Source organism: Parasteatoda tepidariorum, chromosome 6, assembly GCF_043381705.1.
Source record: "Parasteatoda tepidariorum isolate YZ-2023 chromosome 6, CAS_Ptep_4.0, whole genome shotgun sequence".
In the NCBI taxonomy this organism is placed as follows: domain Eukaryota; kingdom Metazoa; phylum Arthropoda; class Arachnida; order Araneae; family Theridiidae; genus Parasteatoda; species Parasteatoda tepidariorum.
The window spans coordinates 33,413,107-33,440,169 of NC_092209.1; the positions used below are offsets into that span (position 1 = coordinate 33,413,107).

The 27,063-nt window shown below is 27.8% G+C and overlaps 3 protein-coding genes across 3 annotated transcripts; 1 reads left to right on the top strand and 2 right to left on the bottom strand.

Moving 5' to 3' along the window:
• Nucleotides 1–1,804: 1,804 nt before the first annotated feature.
• On the bottom strand, nt 1,805–12,157 carry LOC107456441 (uncharacterized). The gene is made up of 5 exons (XM_016074303.4): nt 11,974–12,157; nt 10,144–10,305; nt 8,218–8,311; nt 7,079–7,251; nt 1,805–4,370 (listed from the first exon to the last, which is right to left on the bottom strand). The coding sequence occupies exons 1-5, from the start codon at nt 11,974–11,976 to the stop codon at nt 4,284–4,286; spliced, it is 519 nt and encodes a 172-aa protein (XP_015929789.1). The 5' UTR covers nt 11,977–12,157; the 3' UTR covers nt 1,805–4,283.
• A 261-nt stretch (nt 12,158–12,418) lies between these two features.
• LOC107456440 (failed axon connections) lies at nt 12,419–19,530 on the top strand. Its single transcript, XM_016074302.3, has 5 exons — nt 12,419–12,758; nt 14,973–15,175; nt 16,671–16,803; nt 16,884–17,021; nt 17,891–19,530. The coding sequence occupies exons 1-5, from the start codon at nt 12,552–12,554 to the stop codon at nt 18,239–18,241; spliced, it is 1,032 nt and encodes a 343-aa protein (XP_015929788.1). The 5' UTR covers nt 12,419–12,551; the 3' UTR covers nt 18,242–19,530.
• A 2,820-nt stretch (nt 19,531–22,350) lies between these two features.
• On the bottom strand, nt 22,351–23,919 carry LOC107456434 (leucine-rich repeat-containing protein 74B-like). The gene has a single exon (XM_016074294.3). It carries the CDS (start codon nt 23,917–23,919, stop codon nt 22,351–22,353), a length of 1,569 nt encoding a protein of 522 aa, XP_015929780.3.
• Nucleotides 23,920–27,063: the final 3,144 nt, after the last annotated feature.

Genomic DNA, 27,063 nt, shown 5'->3' on the forward strand with positions numbered 1-27,063 from the left:
ACTACAGTGATGTGTAAATTTAGAAACGCTGGAACAATACAAAATCGAATTCCTGGTATTCGAATTCTAAGTACTAAATTTGTGAAAAAAGAACAGTTTGCTAAAACGCCTTCAATTGTATTATGCACAAAATGGCTTTTGAATGCTAAAACAAGTCTTTGATTTTGTTATAACTATCATAATCTTCTTCAAAACATTAAATTCGCATTATGTTTAATTTTAAGCAAAATAATTCTAAGCAAAAAAATTCTAAAATTCTCTGCTGCTCTAAACAGAAATTAAAAATTTTATGAATAAGGTATCATTTTCATTTTTACAAGGATTAATAAACAAATACTCAAAATAAATAAATAAATGAAAAAAAGGCATACCATATTTACTGCATCTCTAAGAGAAACAAAAAAATAAAATAAAACATTTTAACAAGTTAAAAATAAGCCTTTATAAAGCATGTTTATTACATTCCAAAACTAATAAGATTACATAATTGATATTAGCATATTGATTAGAATATTGCATTTGGAATTGATAACACTCAATTAATTGTAGATAAATGTGCTAGATTATTTGTGTTTTCCATTTTTTCAATTAAAATAAATTTTATTAAAGTTAAATAAAAAAATTCAAATTTCTCAGTGACTAATTCGTATTCAAACAGATTCTTAATAAAATCCTAACAAATGTTATAATCTTAGCAATGATAATCACAAGTTAAAAAAACAAAAACAATAATACAATAAATAATAATTTCTTTCTAACATTTTGAGCAATATTATTTCATCAATATTTTGAGATTTTTCACAAAAAGGAAAAAATAATAATAAAAATTTACAGCAAAATAACACTTTTATTGCTATAAATCTTACGGATAATCTTTCAATATAATAATACAAAGAAATTGATACTTTGTATTTTAAGTTTCCTGCCTAAAACAGCATTAACCATGTTAATTTTAAAAAAAAGCTTTGGGGAATTCCTCGAAGTTGTGGTGCCTACAAAGCGACACCAAGTGATAAAAGGGTTGACAGGTATGTAACATACAATCAATGATTATGTACTAATTATACTTTAATTAATATTGCTACATGTAAATGTAATTAAAAATATATATAATAATTTTTAAGGATTTTATATTCCTGAAAAAGCATACAAAGTTAATAATTTATTGCATGCAGAACATTTAAAAATTTGCATTTCCTGTTCTTTTATTATGTTTCAAACAAAAATAATACAAAGAAATTATATTTTAGACAAGAATAACATAACAAGATTTTGACAAATATTAATTTAATTGAGCAAATTAAGAGCAATAAAAATGCAATCACACTAATTTAAATGGCAACACAAATATTCAAAAATAAATCATGGAATAAAATAGACTATCACAATTCTATGCAAATGGCAGTGATTTGTTCATTTTCAGTAATTAAGAAAAAATAGTCCAAGTAAAATAAGCTTATAGTATAAAATACTTATTTAAAACCAACATAAACACACAAGAAAATAGGAATAGTTTAAATGTACAGGAAAAATTAGAAACAATATAAGTTCATGTTACTTACAGATTTTTGAGGGGGTCAAAACGAAAATAAGTTAAAATAGTTCTTAAAATGACACGCCTAGAAAAAATTTTAAAATAATTTCTTTCCTGAGCTAAATATGCCGAAATTGAAAATTTTTTAATTTCTTAGTTTCTTTTTAAATTAGCCAAATTTAAATCAATAAAAAAATTTTTAGAAAATATTACGGAACAACATGTATTCTCTATATTTGATGCAAGAAATAATTTATACAGAAAATAAAATTTTTTGAATTAAAAATTTCAACTTTTATTGATTCACAAGAAACAGCATATGGTTATATATGGAATAGCACACCAGATAAATGACTTAATCCAGTTTGCTGACACAATACACATTTTTACAGAAATTTTCCGTGACCATTTTACACATATTAGGCTGGAAACCATAGATACAGCAATAAACTCCCACTTTAAAGGCAAGTATAGTTATGGGCTTCTTGGCATATACCCTAGATCTTTTTTAAAAAGAAATCATACAACAGGGTTGAATTTCATGATCTAGGCAATTTGACCACCAATGCGGAACATTTTATGAGCAAAGAATGACTCTAAATATTTCCCAACAATGAAAGGGCATTATTCTATAGAGTATTGCTCCATTATGTAATAACGCTGAACAGCCACCTGTCTCATTTTGTCTGTATACAACACATTAATGCACAACAAGCACAAAATTCAAATCTTGAAAAAATTCATGAACAATCCTTAAATAAATACCCAAAATAAAGAACTATTTAAAAAAATAATTTGGTACTTGGGAATAGAAATTAAAATGTATAATAGGTTTCCTTAAAATAATCTATTCGGATTCAATAGATAAATTTATGGATGCATGCATACAAAAAAAATTTTTTTTTAATTAATTCAAAAAAGTAGTAAGAAATAAGGAATTTACTTTTTCTTAAATTCGTTAGTGAATATATTAAAATAAAGCATTACTGCAACAGCTCGTTGTGAGCCAGACAGTCATGAGATTAAGGCTCTACAATTTTGTAACAATCATGAGTGTGGCAAGGTGGTCAACATTGCATACACAAGAAACCTTCACTTCTAAGAAACAAGCTGATACCCATCAATCTGGAGCGGGGTGGACTTCAAACTGCCGCTGACGCTCAAATCTCAGTAATAATTTTAAAGAAAACATGCATATTTAATTTTAAATATACACTTATAAACATTTTGAATGATTCTTTAGTAATTTAAAATGCTTATACTTGTGTCTATGTATATTTTTTGTTCCATGAATAGACTTAACATTTTATCTTAAACATGCTTTTAAGGTTATCCAGTTAGATATTCCTCAAATGCAGTGAAAAAAGGTAAAAAGAAACGCAAAAAAAAAGCAATATATAACCAAATACCAAAATGTTAAAGCAATATATAACCAAATACCAAAATGTTAAAGCAATATAATACCAAAATGTTAAAACTTGCAGGCAAACTTTATTAAGAAAAACTAAAATAGCAGTTTTAAAGATTTACGGAAGCACTAAGAATAGTGCAAAATGCAGATGAGAAAAATTTTAAAGGAAAAAAAAATTACAAAAGAGCAGTAACAAGTAAATAAAACAAAGATATTGGGAAATAAAACACATAAAGTATTCTATATTGCATTGTACATGGAAGATGATGCTCCTTTGTGTCATTAAAACTTGTATGTTACTTTAATATAATTTATTTCTGAATTTTACTTTGTTTTTGTTCTTTACTACCATCATAACAAAGTTTACATCCTCCTTAATACAGACATTCATGCCAATCTTGGATAGTGCAGTATATTAATAAAAAAAATTATTAAAAACTTATGCAAATTGTTTTAGTAACAGAAACAATCAGTTTAGCACTAGTCTATAAGAAGACTTAAACATCAAAGTAATTTTTCAACTATATCAGTTAGAAAAAAAAAACTACGTTTAAAAAGCTCAAATAATGCTTAAAACAAAACATCAACAGTCATGCCTTAAAAATACGTAAAGCCAAAAAACAACAAGCAAAATTTTAAAATGATATCACCAGAAATTTTTTCCAAATTACTGGATTAATAAATTACTGGAATTTTTTTCCAAACATTACTTTATGTTACACTTATTAAGCACTTTTTGAAGAAAAAAAAAGAAAACTATTTTTTAATAAGTACAACACATTTGAAACAGAAAATAAATTATCACTTTATAAATAGATCACAGAAAATGTATTATTAAACTGTCATATAATAATGAATACAGTGGACAATTAAACATATTGAGAAATTTTAGAGATTAAAAATATGCATTCTACATATATTTCTTTGAGCAAACAGCATTTAGCTAAATTTACAGTCAATCAAAATATTGTACTTAAATATAATTTTTAAAGTAAAATAAGTAAAACATTTATTTAAAACCACATGAAACATCTACTCAGGTCAAAATAAAGTTAATAAATATTGTTTACAGTATGACAAGTCAAGAAAACAGAAACTAGTGTATTAAAAAAATGTGGTATCTAATTGTTTCACGGTTAAAATAAATGTGCTTACATTAAACATTTTCAAATATACATAAATATATATTTTTTACAGCTTAATTGATGCGCCTAAGAAATATTGTGATTTATCAGTCGGTTTCTTAAATATCATCAGTGCATTTTCTACTTTGTGACACAAAATGCAAAATAGTAATCCTCCATCAATTTATTTAACCAACTTCAACTGTTTTCTTGTTTAGTAAGGAAAAACAGATTTCAGTAAGAATAAAGAATGTTGTAGTTTTTGATTCACTAAAAAGTTCAAAATAGGTGCAATTGTATACTGAAAAATAAAATAAAAATAATATTAAATTTATATCATTAATTTCAAAAAGTAAATAAATAAGGTACTTATCTTAAATAAGTACCACATTTTTAAGTTCAACTCTATATACTAACTTAATATTAACAATTCATATATACTAACTTAATAAGCAATTTTAGTATCAATATCTTCTTTTTTTATAACAGTCGTTGAACAGCCAACCCAATTTTGAGTTTACAGCTACCAATGTTCAACTCTTGTAATTTTGAACCCAATCCAGGAGACAAGGAAACTCCTGAATCAGTACCCCCCAAAGGTATTATTTGTTATGGCAACATGGAGGACTTTGTGAACCAACAGATTTAACGTGCACCACTCACCATTTACTACACAAGGAGTCTTCGGCTGTCAGGGATCGAACCCACAACCTCTTGGACATGGGCCCAGTGCACTATGAACCAGGCTATCCCCGTCTTAGTATCAATATAATAATTATTACTATTTATAAACTTGCATTACATACAATGTGCAAATTAAAAAGCGAAAACTTTTTATAACTATTATTTAATAGCCACTATCTTGAAAATATGATCAAATAGTTTAGTCAAGAAAGTAGTAGACAGTTCAGGCTATTCAATGTTGATTTTACTTTTTGTCTATTTCCCCACATTAAAGAAGACATAGTTTTAAACCTCTATTTCTCACAAAGTATTTGACCAATTCCTTTAAAATTTAAAATTATATCATTTAAAATTACATAGATTTATTTTGCGTTGATTCAAAAGTTTTAGACCACTAATAACCAAAATATTAAAAAAATAATCATAAATATAATTTTTTACATGGAATTATCATTAGATAAACAAGTTTTATAGCTGCATGCAAAAATATTTGATTCTCCATTAATCTCAGTGATAATTCCATTAGTTCTAGACCAGAGATGAGACAAAATATACCAAAAGCAAAATTTGCAAAAGCGGCCCAAACTTTAGATTGCACTCTGTGCAAATGAGTGGGGCCATATTTTCTAGATTGCAGCTTTTTCCATATTATGTGAGGCTAGTATCTAAATTCAACAATAAAAGGCATATTTATTCCACAGAAAGTAAGTTTCAGTGCCTGATTTTGTAACTTAAAATATCGCTTACAGACATAAATTAACATGTTTAAAGTTGGCCTTCAAGCCATTAGGATTGAGTTCTAAAGCGTGAAAATAAAATTATTAAATCAAATGATATGATAGGTGTTTGCCATTTTTATGTGCAGTATATGCTACAGAAAAAGCAAGAATTGAAGATAAAACTAGGTTTAACCAGTTACAGTGTCCAGTCCTAGTTGATTAAAAGCTGAAAAATTTCTATGCTTGAACCTTTAATTGGCTATAACTGAATCTAACCAATTTATGCCAATGAACGTCTGAATCTTAACTCTACAATGCTCATTATACCTGGGGAATGGCACTTAGCCTTACAAAATTCCATGCAATCTGTCTTAAATTTAAAAAAAAATAAAATAAAAAAATAAAGAATATCAATATAGAAAATGAAAAAAAAAAAAAAAACAGTAAAAGGTAGTGAATTTTTTATAAAAGAAAGAAGTTTAAACATTATACTAAAGTGGATGAATTATGTATCACCTAACACACAAATTTAAACAATTGAGAGTTGTTTTACTCAATTTATAGAAATTTTTAACTTTCCTTTAATATTTAAAAACAAATTTATCATTAATATTTTATTAAAAGTTAGAGATTTAGTGATTACTATTAAAGAAAACATAATTTTTTTTTACTTTCCAAATAATAAACTGAAAGTAAATATAAGAAAATACATTTGATATAATTAATTTTGTAACAATTTAGTTCTAATTATTAAGTTTTACAAATTCATTCATTCATCCACAGCATAATTTGAAAAAATGGCTGCATTTTTTTCTACCTAATTTCATCTACTGAATTGAGTATATTTTAACAATCAAAAATTTAGAAGTCTAACAATATGTAGATGTCATAAAAAAATGAAAATCTAGAACGATGTTTTACCACTATTTTTTTTTTTTTTTTTAATATAATGTTTTACAATCCCTCCATCCTTTGAATTTATTCTGTTAGATTTCATGAACAGTTAGATTTCATTCCCATTTTCAATAGATCAATTTTGTTTAATTGTTAACATGATAAATAGTTTTCTTTTATTTCTTAACTTCTTTCTTCTTTTTTTTTATTTTTTATACTTGATAACTAATTCTGCTTAACACTTAACTTCATTTTATCCTTTTTTTAATGCTAAAATAATATGACAATAATGAAATTCAGTGAAATTAAGGTAGATATGAAGATAGTCTTCCAATAAGAAACATCTATATCAGTTTTGCAGAGCACAAAACAATGCAAACTTGCATAATAAATTAAACTTTCAACAAAATAATTTAAAACAACACAAATTATATGATCATTAGCTTATAAAAAATAATAAGCAAAAAAAACACATAACAGGAAAATCACATGATATACACCAATAAAGCATTGATTAGTGAATTTACAAATTTAAAAAAATCATACATCAAAATACTGAATATATATTAAATAAGCATAAGCAATACAATAAAAAAGAGCAATATATCAAAAAAGGAACATAGCAAAACATTAATAAACTACATAAAATTTTTGATATTAAAAAAATATTAAAAACATGGCACTAAAAATAAAATATGTAAAGATAACATACCTGGAAAAAATAACTTAATCTTCTGAAAGTAATAACTATCAACAATTTAGTTTCAGCTTCTTTTATTTTGACAAACCGAAATTCAATTCTCGGCTTTAGTAAATTTTCCCCTTCAATAGCAATAAGCTTGCCTCTATTATACTCAGTAACTTTATAGAGCATTAAATATTCACCTGAAATAGATAAAAAGTTATAAAAAAATGCATTCATATGTTTACAAAATGCTTATGCAATTTTAGAATGTAATTATAATTTTGAAATAGATAAAAAGTTATAAAAAAATGCATTCATATGTTTACAAAATGCTTATGCAATTTTAGAATGTAATTATAATTTTGATTTACAGTTAAATAAATTTTTCACAACGGCATCGTTTTTGAGTTTAGCAGTTACTAACACGCTACCTGCCACAATGTTGGAAAAAAAATATCACCCTGAGCAAAGTCATTTTTTCTGCCAATATTGCTAATAAGAAACAGGGGAATAGATGAAAAAGTTAGAAAATAAAATATTTTATGTAAGTGAGTGCAGATATTTAAATTAAAGAAAATAAAATGAAACAAAATAAAGAGTTACATTCTTTATTGTATAAGTAAAAATTGATTTTTATAACATGGAAAGAGTAACATATGTATTTATATATTTTAACTGTTGATAGAAATAGCAATAAAAGAGATCAAAATTATACCAATAAAAAGCAGCTAATTTAAATTATATCAACAACGTAAAAACTATTACATTACAAAACTAATGAAGCTTCATTTGATCATTCATTCTAATGCTTCGAATGATCATTCATTTTTATTTGAAAATAAAAAATATCCTTCAATTAAAAAAACACTAAAAAAGTTTCAGATCAAGCTATAAAAGCATTTACATTGAATATTTTAAACAACAATTTAAATCAAAATTATAATCAAGAAAAAAGAATAAAAAAAGATTATTTAATGTAAAAAAATTTTGTTACAATTTATTATTTCTCCTGATAAATATTTTGATCATATTTATCAGGAGATAGATATGGATATAAAATTTTATTACAAATTGATCATGAATTTTTCAACGGAAAAAGATCTGAATAGTTTTTATCAAACAAAAAACTGTTTGATTTTTCTTTATTTAAAATCCAGACTACTTACCATAACCAGGAATGTCATAAACTGCATATAATTTTCTGCCGATCCCCAGAGGTCTCCCATCAGCTTCTCTAACTCGGGATACAAAAGGAAACCACTGAAATATGCAATAATTTTTTCAATATTTTTAACCAGATTTTATTTTGATAAGTTCAGCATCAATTTAAAGGCATATAAATTCATTTCAATTCTTTAGAAGGATATAATTAACAATATTATCTAGTCATTATATTTAATTGCCTTCTTAGCATTGTTAATTTTCTCCCATCAGATTCTGTAACTTACGCAACAAAAGGAAACTACTTAAATATCCAATAATTATTGTTTCAATATTTTAACAATACTATTTCTAAAAAATAAGCTGGGGTTCTCCGATGAAATCTACCCGATTTAATTATTCGAAACTGAGAATAAAGGCAAAATGTTCACTCATTGTAAAAACACAAATGAGGCAAGTACACAAGGGTTCAATAACAAAACAAATTTTAATGAAAGGGTAAGTAATTTTACATCCGCCATTGGTGGTTTCCAGAATACAACTACTGAATATTAATAATGGAAGTTTAAAAATATTTTAATTAGATGGCGCTAGCTGTATCGCAACAAATATTATTAACTATATTTTATTTTGGTAAGTTCAGTTTAAATTTAAAAGAATATACATTCATTTCAATTCCTTAGTAAGATACTATAAACAATAATATCTTGTCATCATATTTAACTGTATTCTTAGCATTGTTAACTGTAATCAGTGGAACCAAACTTGAAACAGCATAAAATTATTTAGCAATTTCCATGGATCTCCCTTCAGCTTCTGTAACTTATGCAACAAAAGAAAACTACTCAAATATCCAATCATTATTATTTCAATATCATTAACTATATTTTATTTTTATAAGTTCAGCTTAAATTTAAAAGCTTTATATACATTCATTTCAATTCTTCAGATACAATTGACAACATTATATCATAGTTAATTATAATCAGCGTAACCAAGTGTAGACAGTATAAAAAATTTTGCCGATTTGCAGAGGTCCACCACACATCAGCTTCTCTAACTCATGATACAAAAGGAAACAACTGAAATATCCAATGATTAATTTTCAATATCATTAACTATATTTTATTTCGATCAGTTCATTTTAAGTTCAAAGACATTATATGCATTCATTTCATTTCTTCAGAAGGGTATAACAATGATGTCATTGGGTATTTGCAGCAAACTTTTTATCAGTTTGATGTGCAAGTTTTATTAGTTTTAAAGCAATTTTCAACAACAAATTGTTTGCTTGGAACATGTACAAATATTGTTTATTATAAATAGAGCACAAATAATTTATCACTAATATAAGCCAGAGAGAAATGATTATTGTTTCACTTTTGCCACAAAATGTAATTTTTTTAAACAAGACTTTAGAACTTTTATAAAAAAAATATCAGTCTTGAAGCAGTTGACACATACATGGAAAAATATTCTAAATAATTTTTAGCTTGGAACACATCTCATCCATGATGAATAGAAAAAGGATTGAAATGGTTAAAGAGGGTTAGAGTCATTCATAACACTGAATTAATCAATTATAATCTTATCTTAGAGATTTTTCTAGCTTTATTCATTATAAAATGTAATCTGTAGTTAATAATATAGATTTTATAACCTACTACAAATTAAACATAATGATTTTTAAAAAAAATTCCAAAATTTTAATAGATTATTTTAATTAAATTTATATAAAAAAAACTGAATAAGAAGACAGCTAAATATAATTCTTCATTGATCAAAATAGAGGAAAAATGTTTTGAAAGCATCTGGATATTATATAAATTTAGGGGTTTACTTGATAGAATTAAAAATAATAATAATAACATCAATGTCAAAATAAAAGAGTATTAGAAATTGCATTTTATGAAGGATGAAAAAATTCATACCTTATCAACATAATCCAAAGAAGTTATGAAGCTATACGTATCCTCCAATGAAGACTTAAGAGAAATAGCCTTAGATATTACCCATTTATTTTGAGTGACTTCTATTTGACAAAGAGCAGCAATGACCACAGCAATAACTATTAAAACTTTCCAAGGTAATCCCTGAAATAAAAAGCAAATAATTTAAAAAACAAATAATTTAAGAAACAAATGGTTTAAAAAGCAATATTTTAAAATGCAAATCATTTAAAATGCAAATTATATAAAATGCAATAAGATTTCATTTACCAGCAGCTGGGTTTATTTCTGATAATCAAAATATTTCAATTAAAACAGAATCTTTTGATATTTTTTTTAACAAATGAAAATTAAGGCTTTTTCTTTTAATTATAATGCTGTACAGTATCCAAGTTTAATTTCTGCTCGTTAACTTAATGTATGTTCTTTTGTCTAATGTTTAAAAAATATTTAAATTTAATTTCACTAACATAATTGTGCATATATTTAACTCCTACTAGTTCAGAGCAGCAACTAATTCTGAATCAGTAGCCGATTCCATTGATTTACATTCTTGAGAAAATTTGAAACGACGAGCAACAAAATTACAACTTCTACATTTCTAAAAAAAAAAAATTAAAGCAACAAACTACTTTAAGAAACAAAAAGCTTATTTGTTTTTAACATAAAATTATCAATTTTATGTATTCATGCACTATTGAGTATTTTTTATTATTTTGAAGGTTTTACCTGAAAAGGAAATATGACAATGTATTATTGAAATTAAGGGAGAAAAAAACCAAGTGTGCATGTGGAAAAAAAACGCTTTTCAGTTAATTTAATTTAACCGAGGTGTTCAAATTAATTAGGTTTTGGAGTACACCAAAAATCTTATACTCAATGTAAGTTGCATGAAACCTCGATAAAAAAAATTTTTAATTAAAAAATTGGTCTTAAGAAATGTCTCATAATGAAGAGAGGAATTAAAAGTATGTCTGAGAAAATCTTATTTAATAAAAATGAGTTAAAATATTCACTAGGAAAATAGTAGAAAGATTTATTGAAAATATTAAATAAATAAAATAGATACAATTTTAAGAACTCATGGTATAAAAAAATATCAAAATAAGTAACATATATAGTTTGTTTATCTTAAGAACTCCCCTCGCCTATCCTTTGAATTGTCGATGACTATAGTTACAAAATTGAACTATTTCAAGTAGATGTGTAGGGTAAACTTTTAAGGGAAAATTTTGTTATGAGTTTGCGAGAGAAGTATAAAATGTGCTCTTCTCTACAACTCTAAACTATGTGGCGAGAAGAGGTTTTTAGATAGAATATGAATTAAAGCTGAATGTTACAACTTGTACATCATATATGAAATTTATATGTAAGTACACGAGCAAAAATTTATATTAATGATTGTTTAATATAATTTTTTTTTAAATATTTTTTAATGACTAATATCTTAAAGTTGTTTCCTTTTGGGGTTAAAGTGAAGACAAATTTAAACTTCATATCATTTTCTATAAAAAATATACTAAAGTAAACTCTCAAATTCCGCTGAATATACTAAATATTTCCGTAATACAATGTTATGAACTAAAAATTTACAACAGTTGCACCTTGTAGAATCTTTTAATAAATTATATATTTTAGTGAGAAAATTTAACCTTTACTTATAACTGTCGATATTTATTACGAGGTAAATTATAATTAAAGACTATTAAAACCCGTAGTATGGTAACAAATCTCCACTTTTACATAATTACCGGTATATTTAATATACTACAAAAAGGAAAATAATAGGAAGAAAATCCCATTTGCAAATACCATTGCTCTATATAAGAAATATATAAACTGTAACAATACAAAGAACAAAATGTTTTCTTTTCTTAAAAGATACGAGGTAATATAATTTAATATAGCAAAACTTTTATTAAAACCCTTGTTTTTCTATTTGTTTATTAATTTCATGTCTTTTGTTTATTAGTTACCGTTTTTGATTGCTTGCTTTAGCTCGCTTTAAGATCTATAACTTTAAAAGAGTGTTTTGAGAATTGAGCCTAGTACTAGATTTATATCATATTAATGCAAGATGTAACATATCACATATCTAAGAAGTCTTGAGATTATAATAGCTAAATATCATTTTTCTTTCTCAAATGCGATAGTAAAACTTTCTAACAATATTTAGAAACTGAAATTAGTATTTTGTAGTTTTTTCCACGTCAGAAAATTTCGACCAATCAAATGTTTTACTTTAAGGAAACGAATTTTGATGTGGCATCATAGCGACTGGGCAGGGCTAAATACCTCAAAAATTCCGATTTCATAGCTTGCGGCAGTGATCAGTTCGAAGTCATTCATTAGTGGGATTTTGAGTTGTTTGAGTGTTTGCATTTGTTAAAATGTCTGCCGTTCAAGCTGAAGAAGCTCCTGCTACTAATACTACAGCACCTGTTGTGGATAAAGGAAAACCATCTGTTCATAAAACAGATTATGAAAAAGATGTTGTTTATGTGTACCAGTTCACTCGATGTCCGACTTTGCCGTCGGCGTCTCCTTTCTGTCTTAAAGTCGAAACTTGGTTGAGAATGACAGAAGTTAAATATGAGGTAAGTTATAATTTATAATTCTTTCTTAACATTCTCTAAGTTAGTCTGAAGAATTATTTTATTAGCATAAGTTTGTATATTTGAGGTCTGTGTTTAAAATGGCGCAATTCAGCATATAAATCACTGCTAGCTGCATAGTTTTTTGTATAACATCTTAACAGAAGATTTTCTTTTTATTACACTTAACTCCTTGTGAAACAAAATTATATTTTTCGCACATATTGTGAGTTATAATTATTAGGATGAAATGAAATGCTTGCCGTAAGATTCAAACTCCACAGTGATTGAGCATCGGTTATGTTAATCGGTTACTATTAAAATCTTAGCTTTAAATTAAGTTGAAGCAATAAATATTTTAAAGCAGTTTTATTTCGATTTTCAGACGAATTTAAATTATTGCTATTTCAGTAATTTGCTGTTAAAAGTAGTTAAATTAATTTTGACAGTCACCCAGAACGTAAACATGAATGTGTACCTTACTTTATTTTCATAAATGCCTATTAAACCTTTCAGGGACGGTGGAATAAAAATTGCACCATGTACATATGTTTGACAAAAATGTATATTATTAAAGTTGCAATAGATTTTGTCCCTTAAACAACGCAGTGTTTAATCAGTCGTTTTTAACTTGGGAAAAAGGCAAAACACTTCATAGTTCCCTTGTGTATGATGATCTGATCACAATTCTTGCGCCTTTACTAGACTTAATTCTTGATTAAGAATTTTCTTTCCTGTAAAGGACGAAAAACTATCATTAAATTTTATTTGTTGCATCTGTAGTTGTGAGAAAAAAAATTATCTTTTGGAATCTTAGATTATAATTACCCAATTATGTTTTTCATTTGTGTTCAGATTAATAAATTTAATGCCTTAAAATCTGTGATAATTTTGTTTCTAAGGAGAGTTTTGTCAATTTGTTTTAGTTTTGTTAGTCTTTTCAGAATGACTTAAACTCAAGGTATAATTGGAAAATATTACAAGTAACACTTATGCAGCTACTAAACATAACAGTTTAGAACAAAATTTCTAATTTTATGGATAATATGAGCTTATGTACCTTTTTGCTTATTTAATTTTTATTAACTTTAGATAAGATTTTAATCTTAAGTACGTATTTAAAAATTTGTGCTAATTACAGCTTGCCTAATTACTAGCTTTTCCTTTTCAGAAAAATGTATTAAAAAACCTTAATCTTTATTTTTTTTTTTTTTTTTTATTCCTTGCTCATCTGTGCAATATGAATCAAAGCATGCTTTGAGTCAAACAGGAAGTACAGTAACATGATATCAATTAGATTTTTTTTCTCTCCCTTAGATCTTTAGATTTAAGATCTTATGATTAGACGCTTGTGCTGGGAAATATTCAATTCAAAATCTGTTTTATTTAATGTAATTTTTGTTGCAGTAATTTACTAAAGTCAGATAATGACTTAAAAATAATCAGAACGAATGTTAATTTACTTGTAATATTTTAATTAGAATGCAGGTGATTAATATTTAGTTTGCATCATTGCAATTCCGTTTATAATTTTTAACTATGTGAATAAAAAATTTTGTGAGAATTTAGACTTGTAATCAAAGGATGTGATGAAAAAAATTTTTTGGGCGCCTAATCAACAAATCAATTTTAGCAATTAATTAAATTGAAACTTGTTTTCTATTTACATTTAATTAGTTGCTAAGTAATTTTATGTTGAAATTTCAGTTTTAGGAGCTAAGTTGACTGACTTATCCTGACAAATTATTCAACCATATGTTTAAGATTTTTGTTAGCCAATTGTGCATTTTTGCATTAAAGCATTAATTTTATAACATAAAATCATTAAGTGTTATGCTACCAATTCATGGAAACTTTCCAAACAACTTCATAAACAATATGTACATAAATTTTATGATAAAGACTTAGTTTTTAGAAATAGTTTTAACACAACTCCAATTTTCTTTTTTCACAAAATTTAAAAAATTCAGAATTAGCTCAAATCTAATTAATGGTCATGAAATAACTTTGATAGAGCCTTAATTGTAAGCATCTTAAATTAGCTGCTATATATATGTTTTAAAGCTAACTTTATTCCTATAAGTCTGTAAAAAAGATATTTAGAATAAAATAGTAGGTACAATTTGTATTTTCTGACAATCTACATTTTTTTATTTTAAGTTAATATAGATATTAACCGAAATTCTCTTTATAATTGTGTTGCAAATTTATTTTCAGAATGTTGATCATAAAATGAAATATAAATCTAAAAAGGGGCAGCTACCTTTTGTTGAAGTAAATGGAGTTGAAATTGCTGATTCAGATATTATCATTAAAGAGCTCAGTCAAATGTTTGGTAAAGATTTGGATGAACACTTGACATTAGATCAAAAGAATGTTAGTCATGCGTTTGTTTCCATGCTAAATAACCACACCAGTTGGTAAGGATATTATTATTATTATAAATCTTTAAACTTTAATTGGAAAGAATAATTGAAGTAGATATGTCTATACTTTTTTTTTTATCCATACATTCTCTAATTTTTCCATAGATGCTTATTATTTAAAGAAAATGAACTATTGATACTGGTTATGCTGGTATTGTGAGAAATAGATACCATATAGATTTTAATATAGGCAGTGTGTTTATAGGTTTTTATGGCCTTTAAAATGGATGTTTTATTTATTTTTCTTTAGGTTACATTGTTTTTTGAAGTTTATCATATATTTATTTGGTACTTTTACAAATTAACTATTTATCTGAAAAACTGGAAAATTTTAGTCTTTATAATTTCATGACAAATTTTCTCTTTAGGACTAAGTTAAAGTTAATAATAGGACTAAGAGTTAAAATGAAATATTTCTATTTTAACATGTATTTTTACTCCTTTGCTTAAATGGTAGGTACCTAGTTTATAAAGATGTTATGGTCAATTGAAGTCTAATTTTAAAATATATCAAGATTTCCAAAATTTTTATTTGGTTTGTTTTTGTCCTGCGTTTTATTATAAATGTTATCGGCTGTGTTTTATTTTCTTAGTATATATAAAATAATTTAATTGCTTGACTTTTAAAATCGAGTACCTACAACTTGAGAAAACCACTAATGTCAGCTGGTTGTGTATAAACAAGACAACATGTTAACCAGTGTTCATTCTAGACCTTAAAAAGGGCAGGGCACTAGAGGCTGGAATGGGTTCTGTTTCCCCATGAAGGCATTATTCATAAGTATTTACATAGATTTTAGACACCCAAAATATGTATGTGCCCTACGCTACTGAACTTAAATTGTACAATTGAAAAATACTGGAGAACCTGTGCACTAATGGCATTGGTGCTGTTGTTTGTAATAGTGTGTGGCATTTGCAAAATAATTTCTTAAAACAAAACTTTTTGTTTAAAAATAACAATGTTTAAAAATATTGTCATCCATATAGGGTTACATAAAGGATATAGTTTGTCAGAAAAGCTTTTAAAAATACATTGCTTTCTTAATAGCCGTGTCATAATAAAAGCGTTCATAAAAAAAATGTAAGCTAAGTTAAAAAAAATTTCAATTTTTAAACAATAAATTTAAACTTTAAAAATCTAAATTTATCTTTTCACGTTGCCATATCAAAAAATTGTCACTTTGTAATTGTTATGTACAATTGTTTAATACATTTCATCTCTTGTTAGGTATTTCATAGCATGAGATGAATTACTTCACTGTGTTGAAATCAGTATTGTAATAAAGACAGTTTTAGATACGAAAATGTCATTGTAGAAGCTGTTTCGTTTTTTCTGCATGAATGTACACTTTATTTGTTATGTTACTAGTTCATAAAGCGATTTTATTCTATTCTAACCAAATATCTTATTTTGATAAAAATTTAAATAGCTGCTTTACAAGTATGCCAAAAAAATTATCTAAATAAACAATGAAATTTCTTTTAGGGTTATGAGATGGTGGCGTTATAGTCACCCAGGAGAGTTCTTAAAAGCAGCTCAAATGGACATCAAAAGAACTTTGAACTCTAAGTTGCCCAAAGGACTTCTTCAGTTTTTCTTTAAACTCGGTTTCAAGAGTGTAAGCATTTTTGACTATTTGCATTTTTGTCATTATTCAGAAATTGGTCAGATAGCTTAATGTTTTTTCTTTTGCTTTAGAATATTAAGCGAACTATAGGCCATGGAGTTGGGCGTCATAATTCAGATGAAATCTATGAATTTGGAAAGAAAGATCTGAAAGCACTCAGCGAATATCTGGCTGAAAAACCATATTTCTTTGGAGAAGAACCACACTTGGTGAGAATTATTTGGTTATGTTTTATTTAGTTCTCAATAAAATCAAGACTTGCTACTTTCAAGGGTAAATATATATTTAATTTAAAAGACAATTATTTAGTAAGCTTGGTATTAATGAGGAAGTTGTTTTGGGAAAGAGTTAGTTATCAAAAGGATTTTTTTTTTAAGGTTCTTAAGAAAAAACTAAGTAATATAAATAAAACATGTATCAAGGCTATGTTGAAAAATTTTCCTCTTTTTTTGTGATTTTTTCATTTAATGGTTAACTGATCGAAATATCAGAAGATCTGATTATCTGAACTGTGAGATGTGATGAATTTTGCCACAAAACCTTAAAAGCTTCTTGGTGAATTTTTCTAACTTATTGATGTAAACAAATAGATCTGTATAATTGCAGGGGTCTGTCTAGGTTTTTCTGAGAGGTATTTTGTGAAAATTAAGAATTTTATTTAAAAAATCATCACATAAATATGGATTTATCGCTTCTTACGAGACGCAAAAATAACTTTTAAGAAAAAGTATCTCGTGAAACTACCGTTTTTCCTAAAGTAAGTTAAATTTGTAAAGGTACCACTAAACGGTAGTAAATTTGGCTTGGACAGACCCCTGAAATGTTTTCAGGATAAAGTTTTTAAAAGTGCTGACTAAGCTAATTTTTATTAATTGCATAGACGTAAAAAAGTTTTGTTCCACAACCTTATATTTATCATTTAAGAACTAATTTTGGATCCACTATATGAATCTTTCTAGCATTACTTAGTTAATGGTTTCAACCATAGAATGCACTAATAACAAAATTTTTCTGAATTGAAATTTTTTCACACCAATTGTTATTATTATAATATACATAACTTTTTTTTTTTTTCCAGTTGGATTGCGTTGCATTTTCCCACCTTTGCCAATTTGTATATGTGCCATTTGGAGGAATGAAAGAGTACCTCGAATCGGATTGCACAAATTTGCTGTCTTTTGTTGAACGCATGAAAGAGAGGTACTGGCCTGATTGGGAGGAGATCTGCAAAACCCTTGAAATGAACACTCATTTGCCCAAAAAGGAAGAAGAGCCTGCCAAGGAGGAAGAGAAAAAAGAAACTCCAGAGAAAGCAGATGATGCCACAACCGAGAAAGACGAAAAGCCAGAAAAGGATGAGAAAATTGAAACGAAGGAGGAAGAAGCAACAGAAAAGCCCAAAGAGGATAGCAACGAAACAAAAGAATGAACAAAATTTATTCATTGGACTTGAAACTTTTTTTTTGTTTTTCCAAAGAGATTGTTCTCTTCCCCCCTTTTTCAGTCAAAGCTTTAAGTGGATCAGTGTTGTGTCGTGCTTGTTCATCCGCAGCTGTTATTTTGTTGTAGCTCAAGATATATATATTCTTCATTCCATAATGCAATTTTTACAGGGTTGGTAAACTTTCATCAGGAATGGTAAAAACTGGCAAAAAAAAACAGGTTTTTAACAAAATAGTTAAACATCAACAAAAATTTATTTTTAGATTTTAGATATGGGACAAATTTTTATCTGTAGAAAATGAACTATCTTCCTAAAGGTAGTTAATAGCTCATTCTATTTTAAATTTTACCTATAATCAATTTTAAACTTGCATATTTGACTCCTTAACTGTTAAGTAACTTTGAGCTAATGTATACTTTGTGAAACCATATTTAGTGTATTGCATACTTCGTTGCGCATAAGCATAAGGTGCTAAGGGTTTTCTGTTTATCTCATTTTTACCAGTTTTTTCCTCCGTCTTGAAAAAGCCCTGGATTTTAATGACTGAACAGTTCTTGAATGCCCTTAATTTTTTTTTCTTTTCTACACTTAATTTTAGTATTAAAGTGACTAGGAAAAGATTCGACTGCTAAACGGTTGATCATTCCTCGATCCTATGCATGGATTTTTCCTGAGAAAAATCTTCGGCAGCTCTGGTGTGTTGCTCAAGTTTTTTGATGCTTAGGATGGGTTTTTTTATCCTTCATTCCTAAGCATTAATATTTGTTTTTACACTAGTCTTACATTTCCATTTTTGAGATGAAAATTTGCTCATGAATACTCAGTATTTTATTTTTATATTAATGATCATTTTTTTTTATCCTACTTAATTTAAAGCTTTATCTTATTGTCTAGCCCTTTTGGCCTTTTTGTAATCTACTTTTGATGAATTCTTTTTATACTGTATGCATTTTTTTGAACTTCAGCATTTGTGAATTAAAGAAGCGATTTTTTAGTGATATTTTAATATTTGTATGTCTTGTTTTTCATTTCTCGCATTTTTTTCTAACCTGCACACTAAATGTGGGCTGCCAAGGAATGCATTTTATTCTGTTGCATACTGTGTAACATGTTTTTTCATATCAATTTTAATGCAGTTTTACCTTTTAATGTGCATATTTGTCATACTTTTGCACCAGTCTGTGGAATGTTTTGTGTATACCCGACATAATTTTACAATTGTATACCTTTGTATCTTGTATTAATTGTTAATAAATAAAGCTTTACTGTGTAAATAGTTTGTTATTGTAGACAATTCTTTTTACATGTGAAGTTTTCATTTTTGACTTACCTTATAGTAACTTGGTTTTGTACCTTACTTTACAGCTTAAAGGAGAGATGCCAGGCTCAATATCTGGGAGCTACTATTTTCCTCTCTCCTCTGAAATTTTCGAAGAGTTTGATTGCGGAGAATATTTCTTACTTTAAAAAATACACTCAAAATAACCAATATTGGAAATAATGATAAGAATAAGTTTCAAAGTTAATAAAGCTAATATTTTCTGCAGGTATAAAAAGTGCAGCATGGTAAGTTTTTAAAATTTATCAACAAAAAAAACACTTTACAAAAATACTAATTGATACTTAATATTTTTCGTAAAACTACTCACTAGGCTTGTCATTATTTTTTTTAAAATTTCTTTACTGTTTAAATTTTGTCCTTGATCAGCAGTAAGCAGAATTTGTAAATAACTGAATTTTAATCATGATTAAGGTTTTCAGGAGCCATAAAAATTTCTTATGTGCCATTTTTCATAAATAAGTATTCCATAACTGATACTGTCTGGCTATAACACGATCTCATAGGACGAGAATTCATCTCTTGGCTGAATTGTTAGAGTAAATAAAGTATAACCACCGTACATTCCATATCCCGGTGTGATTTTTTTTTTTTCTTCTAATTTGCAGTGTTCCGCGAATCAATTTATATTAGGACAAAATTTTCTGAGTTTCGTTACTTACTCGAAATATTATTTACAAGACATACCGTCCTTGCCTAAAATCTTTTTTGTTGTCCGAAGTTCTTATTTACACACAATAACTTTTTATGCAGATGTTTTAGATAAAAACCGCAACTTCGATAAAACGAGACTGAAAAAGAAAATCCGCTGTAACTTCGGCTAGTATTTGTGAACTACTGAGGCTAACACAGAAGTATAAAATCGATAATTTTAAAAGTAATTCCGAAATAGCAACATTAAAATAATCGTTTACTAGAAAAAAAATTCTTTTTAATTTAAAATGAGTAGCAAATTCCGATTTGTAATAGACTAAGTATTTAATCAGTGTTATATATATTTGACCCCTTTTTTTCATTTGGTAAAAATTAGTTCTAATTTTTCATTTGATATCATGATATGAAACAGCGCATTTCAACACGTTCATTACTATCGGAAATTAATGTTCTGATGTCTTTTTTTTTTTTCTTTTGCAGTTAATGCAATTGATTTTCTCATGATTTTTAAAATTCCAATATTACGACGTGGAAAATTAAATTTGTGTATTTATTAGTCACTGACGCGAGAATACCACATTTATTACTACTGATATCTACGGTTTTTTTTTTTTTTTTAAGTCCTGATATGTGAAGAAACGCAAAATTCGAATCACTTATTAATTAGTGTAATTATGTTTTGATATAATCGATGTACGCTAAATCTATACGGCATTTCGGTCGTTTTTTTTTTTTTTTTGCAGTTATTGCTGTTGATTTTCATATTTTTTAAAATTCCAATATTACTAAACGCATGATTTTCTTTATGTAACTGCTTCACACAATTCTAAATGTTAAATAATAATCTACCTTAAAACTTACTCATAATGTTTAATCTTAAAACTATGCTGTCGAAATAATTAAACCATATATATAAAAAATGTCGGATAGGTGAATTAACTCTGTTGTGCGGGAATTTATATTTAAATCGGAAAATGAAATATTTAGTAAAAATATTGGTCTCTATATATTTCCCTTTTTTTAAACGGAATTTTTTGACGGCGCGGTGTTCCGTCAAAAAACACGTAGGTAAAATTCCGTGCATTTAAAATCCTCAGTCAAGAGCATTAATATTCAACTTACTCATATAAAATTTGTTAGCACATTATGCGTGATGTAGTTACATTTACCATTTATATAATGTATATCTCAAAAGTATTTGCGTTTTTTATTTTTATTTACTCTTAACAGTAATAGTTTAATTAAAAAATGTTCAGATGTATTTTACAATTTTTCCTATACCTCAATTCAAAACAGTTTTTCGAGATAAGTTTTTTATTCGCTGTAAAGTTCATAATTTTATTTGCTTTCATTGAAATGTATAGGAAGTGGAGCTAAGAACAGTAAAATATTGCTGATTTAAATTATGTAAGTTTTCCCATAAATTTAAAAAAAAATCTAACTTGAAGGAATAGTTAGTAGAAAACTCCCCTTCTTAACAAAAGCTAAAAACAGATTTTATATGGTTTAAATGAAAACTAGTTATAGCAGTTGAACTGTTGTAGTTCAGAAGTAACTGTTGAGGAAAGATCTATACAAAAGAACTTTTTTTTTACCGGTTGTGATTTTATTAAACATCACTTACATCTCTCTTACATACTTTGTACGTTATTTCATTATTAATTATCATGCAATTTTGTATAACTTACTGAAGACTTCGCTTTTTTTTTTCTAGTTCTGCGTAATTCGCGTAGATATTCAGCTTTTTTGCCAATCTTATATCTGAAAATATTTTAGTAAAATAAGTTTATAACTTTTATGATTCGCAAAGTTGATAAATATTATTATTTATCATGACAATGATAATTAAATTAAACTTAAATTATTATTATTTATAATGGCAATATTGACGTGTAGGAAATGGTGCTAAGAATAGTAAGCCGTATAAGTTTCTCATTAATTTAAAAAACAGCTATTTAAAATTTCAAGAAATTTTTACTTGAATACTCCTAACAAAAGCTTAGAACATGCTTTTTATATGGTTTAAGTGAAAACTAATAATTCAAGTGGGTGCATACATAAGCAATTGTTGTAAAAGAATTAATACAAAAGCGAAGATATTTTATTTTTTTCCTTTGCCTTTTTTCGATTTTTTATCCTTTGATTTTTTGTCACCACTTTTCTTTTTCTCTTTTTTAATTTGAACTGCAATGTCATCCGGCCTGTAAGGCAATTTTGTAATTATTTCCCACATATCCACAAAACCTTCTTCATCCGCCAAAGACGTTGAAATTTCTCGAGCCAGAGTCTTAGGCATTTCTAAGTCACTATCAATTAAACCATTAGCTAAAACAGTGGCTGTCATTCTCCTTTCTTTTACTTCATCCTCTTCTTTTTCCTTTGTTTCTTCCTCTTCAGGTGTTTCTTTCAAGTAAGATGAATGGATTTTTCTTAAAACATTCTTTAACGACATGCCTTTCTCATCGGCAAACTTCAGCGCCACTAACAATGCATTTGATCCATCGACAATACCTTCTTCAGGCTGAAATTGATCTCTAGGATGTATGTCGTATCGTATTTCTGATCCAAATAGAACTTTCATATCTCTTCCACTTTCAGAATAACTTCTATAAAATTTCAGGAAAGATAAATCTACTTTTATTCCAGAAAGATCTAAAAGTTTAAGATTTGCTCCCGCTGCTCTAAGTAAAACAGTTGCTGGTTTACCTTGAAATGGGTTGTGAGCAATTCGAAATATTTCCACCGTACTTCCTTTAAGACCTGGTGCAAGGGCCATGGCGCCTTTATTTGAAATGAAGTTGCTGCTGACATCAACCTCTTGAAGAGTTTTGCAAGCACGTAGACCGCGAGCTAAGGCATCCATGGCTGCATCGGGTATACCATTTCTAGAAACAGTCAAAATTCGAAGGTTAGATTTTTTCATGTTATTAAAAACACCAATCAATCCGTCTTCTATATGATTGCTGCTCAAATCGAGTTCTTCCAGAGAGCTACATTTGGCGATACAGGTACCGAATAAAGCTCCTGATATCATTCCGATATCATTTCGACTTAAATTTAACGTTTTTATTGTGTTGGTTAAAGGCAAAGCGTTTCCGATAGCAGCAAACTCTTCGTCACCCAAATTATTTCCAGATAAATCTAAAAATGTAACTGAATGGCTTTCCGACAATAAATTGCTTAATGATTCGCCAGTTTTCTTTCCAATTCCGTTATTGCTGAGATTTAAATGCATTATATGTTCGTTTTGGTTTAACAAAGAAGTTATTTCTGACAAGCTTTCGGGTCCGATGTTGTTGAAGGATAAATTTAATCGTTTGACTGATTTGCAATATACCAGTGCCTTTGTTACTGATATTATCTCATCTAATTCAAATCCATGATACGAAAAATCCATTTCTTCGTTGTTAATATTTGATAAAAATGTAGAGCTTTCAACAATTTTATAAATTTTGCATAATTCTGAATAGACAGCTGCGGGTTCTTTTTTTGTAGTGGTTAATTTCAGATCTTCAACTGTATCTAAATTACGAATGCGCTCTAGGATGGAATTAAGTTTTGTTTTGAAAAATTCCTCAGAATTTGTTTCATTTGTTGTTGACTTCTCTTTTTGTACACTTTCATTTATTTCTGTTTCCTCTGATGATTGTATTTCGACATTTTCATCCATAATTGTTTTTTTCCAGCTCTTCAAAATGAATCCAAGAAAAACAATTTTGTGTTAATACATTACTTTTCAGTTGTTATACTTGCTTGTGTTTACCATTGACTTTCAAAATTTAATCAAAAGAAGACTTCCTCAAGACTTCCAGTAAAATATACAGTATAGTTGAAATATTTAAAATTTTTATATTTTGTAAATAGGGTGTTCTGTATAATCAAGGCCCTGATCAAATGTTTTCAAAAAATACTGTCAAAATAGTACACACGTCATTGTCCAAGATTTGATGTTTAATCGATTTAAGAACAAAATTTGTCGACTGGCGACAAAAGTGAGATGAAAATTTTAAAAACCAATTTGATTGCCTGTTTAAACACGCGAGTGTTTACTAACAGTCACTTCACTACTCTTCACCAGTTTTTCAAGCAATCAAACAGGTTTTGGAGTTATAGTCATGACTTTAGTCAGTAGTGATTTATTAGATTTCGATAAAGTTTTCGTTTTTTCCTTGTCTTATTAAGACGAATATGTGGAGAGTTAAAAAATAAGACTCATATAATCCCCATTTGATCTTTTCTAGTTCTTCTTAGTTTTATTGTTTCCATACATACTAAGTTATAGGACTGACTTACAAGCTATGCTCATTAAGAAAGGTTTCTGTTCTATCAAACCTCTGCAAGCTTTGCTCTATAACAGGGTTTTTTAAACTTTGTGTGGGGGAGGGGGAACCCCATAAGTATTACGCAAACTCGAAAAACGGTTGAGGGAAATTGTCAGTTTCTTTACTTAGTTTTCAGTTAGTTAGTCAGTCTCTTCAATCAATTTTCTTACTTAGCTTAGCTGTTTTAGGTTTTTAATTTTAAAGCATAGTAACAATCAATATGAAAATTTTAATTAAATAAACATAAAAATATAATACAGTAATAAAAATGCATCGAAAAGTTTTCATTTTTCCTTTGTCTCATCTTTATCTATTTTCAGACACATTGTATAAAATATTTGGTAATTATAAAAACATTACAATACGTTAAAGAACTTGCTAAAATTTTGGTCGACCATGCTGCACATCCCTCGATCCCAATTGGAATTGGAGCTAACTGCTTAAGAAACTTTGCTCTACTAAATAATGTCATTGAAAACAAATATAAAGTTTTTCTTATTTTTTTTTAATTTTACATTTGCAGCTTAAACATTTAATTTAGGCTTTTATTCTATCTGTACAAATAAAAAGCTACAAAAAATCACCTAGATATTTTTTTTTCAGTTATACTAATGACTTTTTTACTATCGCTGTATGATAAAAATCTCTACTAAGTTTTCTACATGCCGTGTTTAACCTTATAGCCCTCAGACATTAACTGAACTTTACGATACGCATTCTTTCATTGTTTGTGATTTCTATTTTATCTGAAAAATCTTTGAAGGGAATAAATAAATAAAAAATTGTCCTTCTATCTTGTTCACTATTGTGACCTGAAATTACTGAGCAGATAATTTCATGGATCAGAAAGCTGAGCTTTTTTAAGTCTTTATCTGAAAGAATACACTCATAGTGTTGACGATTGTCATCGATTGTATTTGCTGTAGAAGTTAAAGATTGCGGTGATAAGATTAAACACCTGCTGAGAAAAATAGATTAAGAGAAGCATCAGAATATACACAAAGTGATAAGATGTTTGGGAAGGATATAATTGATGACAAATAGATGACTGATTCATCAAGTAAGAACATGGAAGATAATTGGGATAGATAATGATTTACTTAAGCTATCGATGGATTGTCTTATAAATGAATTGTGATGTATAACACTTTGGCGGCCAATCGTAAAAATTCCTTGTCTCTTAGTAGACCAATGCCTAGTCTCTTGACCAATGCCTGGATCACAAATCAGGAACTTAAAATGAATTATTATATTTGTTATGCAATTTAATAGCTTATAGGTAGCCGTGGAGTAGGCCTCCTAATGATGTCGACCAGGTTCGAATACCAGCGGTGTATGGTTGATACGAATTCTGATCCCGGTTCTCACCGACCACAGTGCTGACGTAAAAATATCCCCAGTGGAAGACGAATCATGGGTTAAATTCCCCGTGCCGTCGAGGTAGCCGTGGGATATTTTCGAGGTTTACCTCTTCGTGTAAAGCAAATGCGGGTTAGTTCCATCAAAAAGCCCTCCATCAAGGCAAATTTCTCCCAATGCTTGATCCAGGAGTTCTCTTGTCTTCTGGATTGGATTGAAAATTACAAGGCTACGGAGTTGAACATTAGCAGTCGTAAACCCTAAAAACTGGGTCGGCTGTTCAACAACGATTATAAAAGAAAAGAAAATATACAGATATTACAGAAATGCTTATAAAAACTAAGAGAATTTATGAATAAAATATTATATATTGGATAAAATACTACGAATAATATTTTATCCGCTACTATATATACTTCCATCAAAGAGTCCTCCACGAAGGCTTGTTTGTCCTAATTCTTGATCCAGAAGTTCTCTTGTCTTTCAAATTACAAAGCTACGGTGCTGAACAATGATAAACATATTCTTAAAACTAGGTCGGTTTTCAGCGCTGTTTATAACATAAAGAAACTTATAATTAGTTTAAAGTTCTGGCCAGTGGCGTAGCGAGGGGGGAGCAAGGGGGGGCATCATGGCCCGGGCGCTGCACACAAAGGGGCGCCAAATGGTCAGCAAAACAAAAAAAATTGTTGGATAATTTTTATTATAATTTATTTCTGGAATATATATTTTAAATTTGGTGCCGGTGAAATATAATAAATGTTAATTCGTAAATAAAAAGGAACACTAATCAAACTGTAATAATATATTCATAATAGAAATGACACGTCTTTTCTAATGGCAGGGCTGACTCGACCTGTGTCTGTCAGCACTTCCTTATGGCATCTACGCTGTGTGGTTACATATATTATCTCCAAATATTTGCAGTGTACAAAGTACAAACATCAGTGTACAAAGTGTTTGTATGTTTGTACAGTGTACAAAGTACAAACATTCTTTCTTTCAGAACACTATTTATTTTTGCTTCTATAAACGCAATGTAGCTTACGCTTGTTATTTTAAAACGATAACAATAGCACTCTAATGTACTTATATGTACAGTCACGGAAAAAAGTATCCCGAAAATAACAACT

What these genes read in the sequence shown, in the direction of transcription:
- LOC107456434 (XM_016074294.3), bottom strand. Translation starts at nt 23,919, where the DNA reads ATGGATGAAAATGTCGAAATACAATCATCAGAGGAAACAGAAATAAAT.
- LOC107456440 (XM_016074302.3), top strand. Translation starts at nt 12,552, where the DNA reads ATGTCTGCCGTTCAAGCTGAAGAAGCTCCTGCTACTAATACTACAGCA. An exon ending in CTAAATAACCACACCAGTTG is followed by an intron (nt 15,176 to 16,670) that starts GTAAGGATATTA and finishes AATTTCTTTTAG; the next exon opens with GGTTATGAGATGGTGGCGTT. An exon ending in TTAAACTCGGTTTCAAGAGT is followed by an intron (nt 16,804 to 16,883) that starts GTAAGCATTTTT and finishes CTTTTGCTTTAG; the next exon opens with AATATTAAGCGAACTATAGG.
- LOC107456441 (XM_016074303.4), bottom strand. An exon ending in CTTTGGATTATGTTGATAAG is followed by an intron (nt 8,312 to 10,143) that starts GTATGAATTTTT and finishes TGCATATTTCAG; the next exon opens with TGGTTTCCTTTTGTATCCCG. An exon ending in TTATGACATTCCTGGTTATG is followed by an intron (nt 7,252 to 8,217) that starts GTAAGTAGTCTG and finishes TATCTATTTCAG; the next exon opens with GTGAATATTTAATGCTCTAT.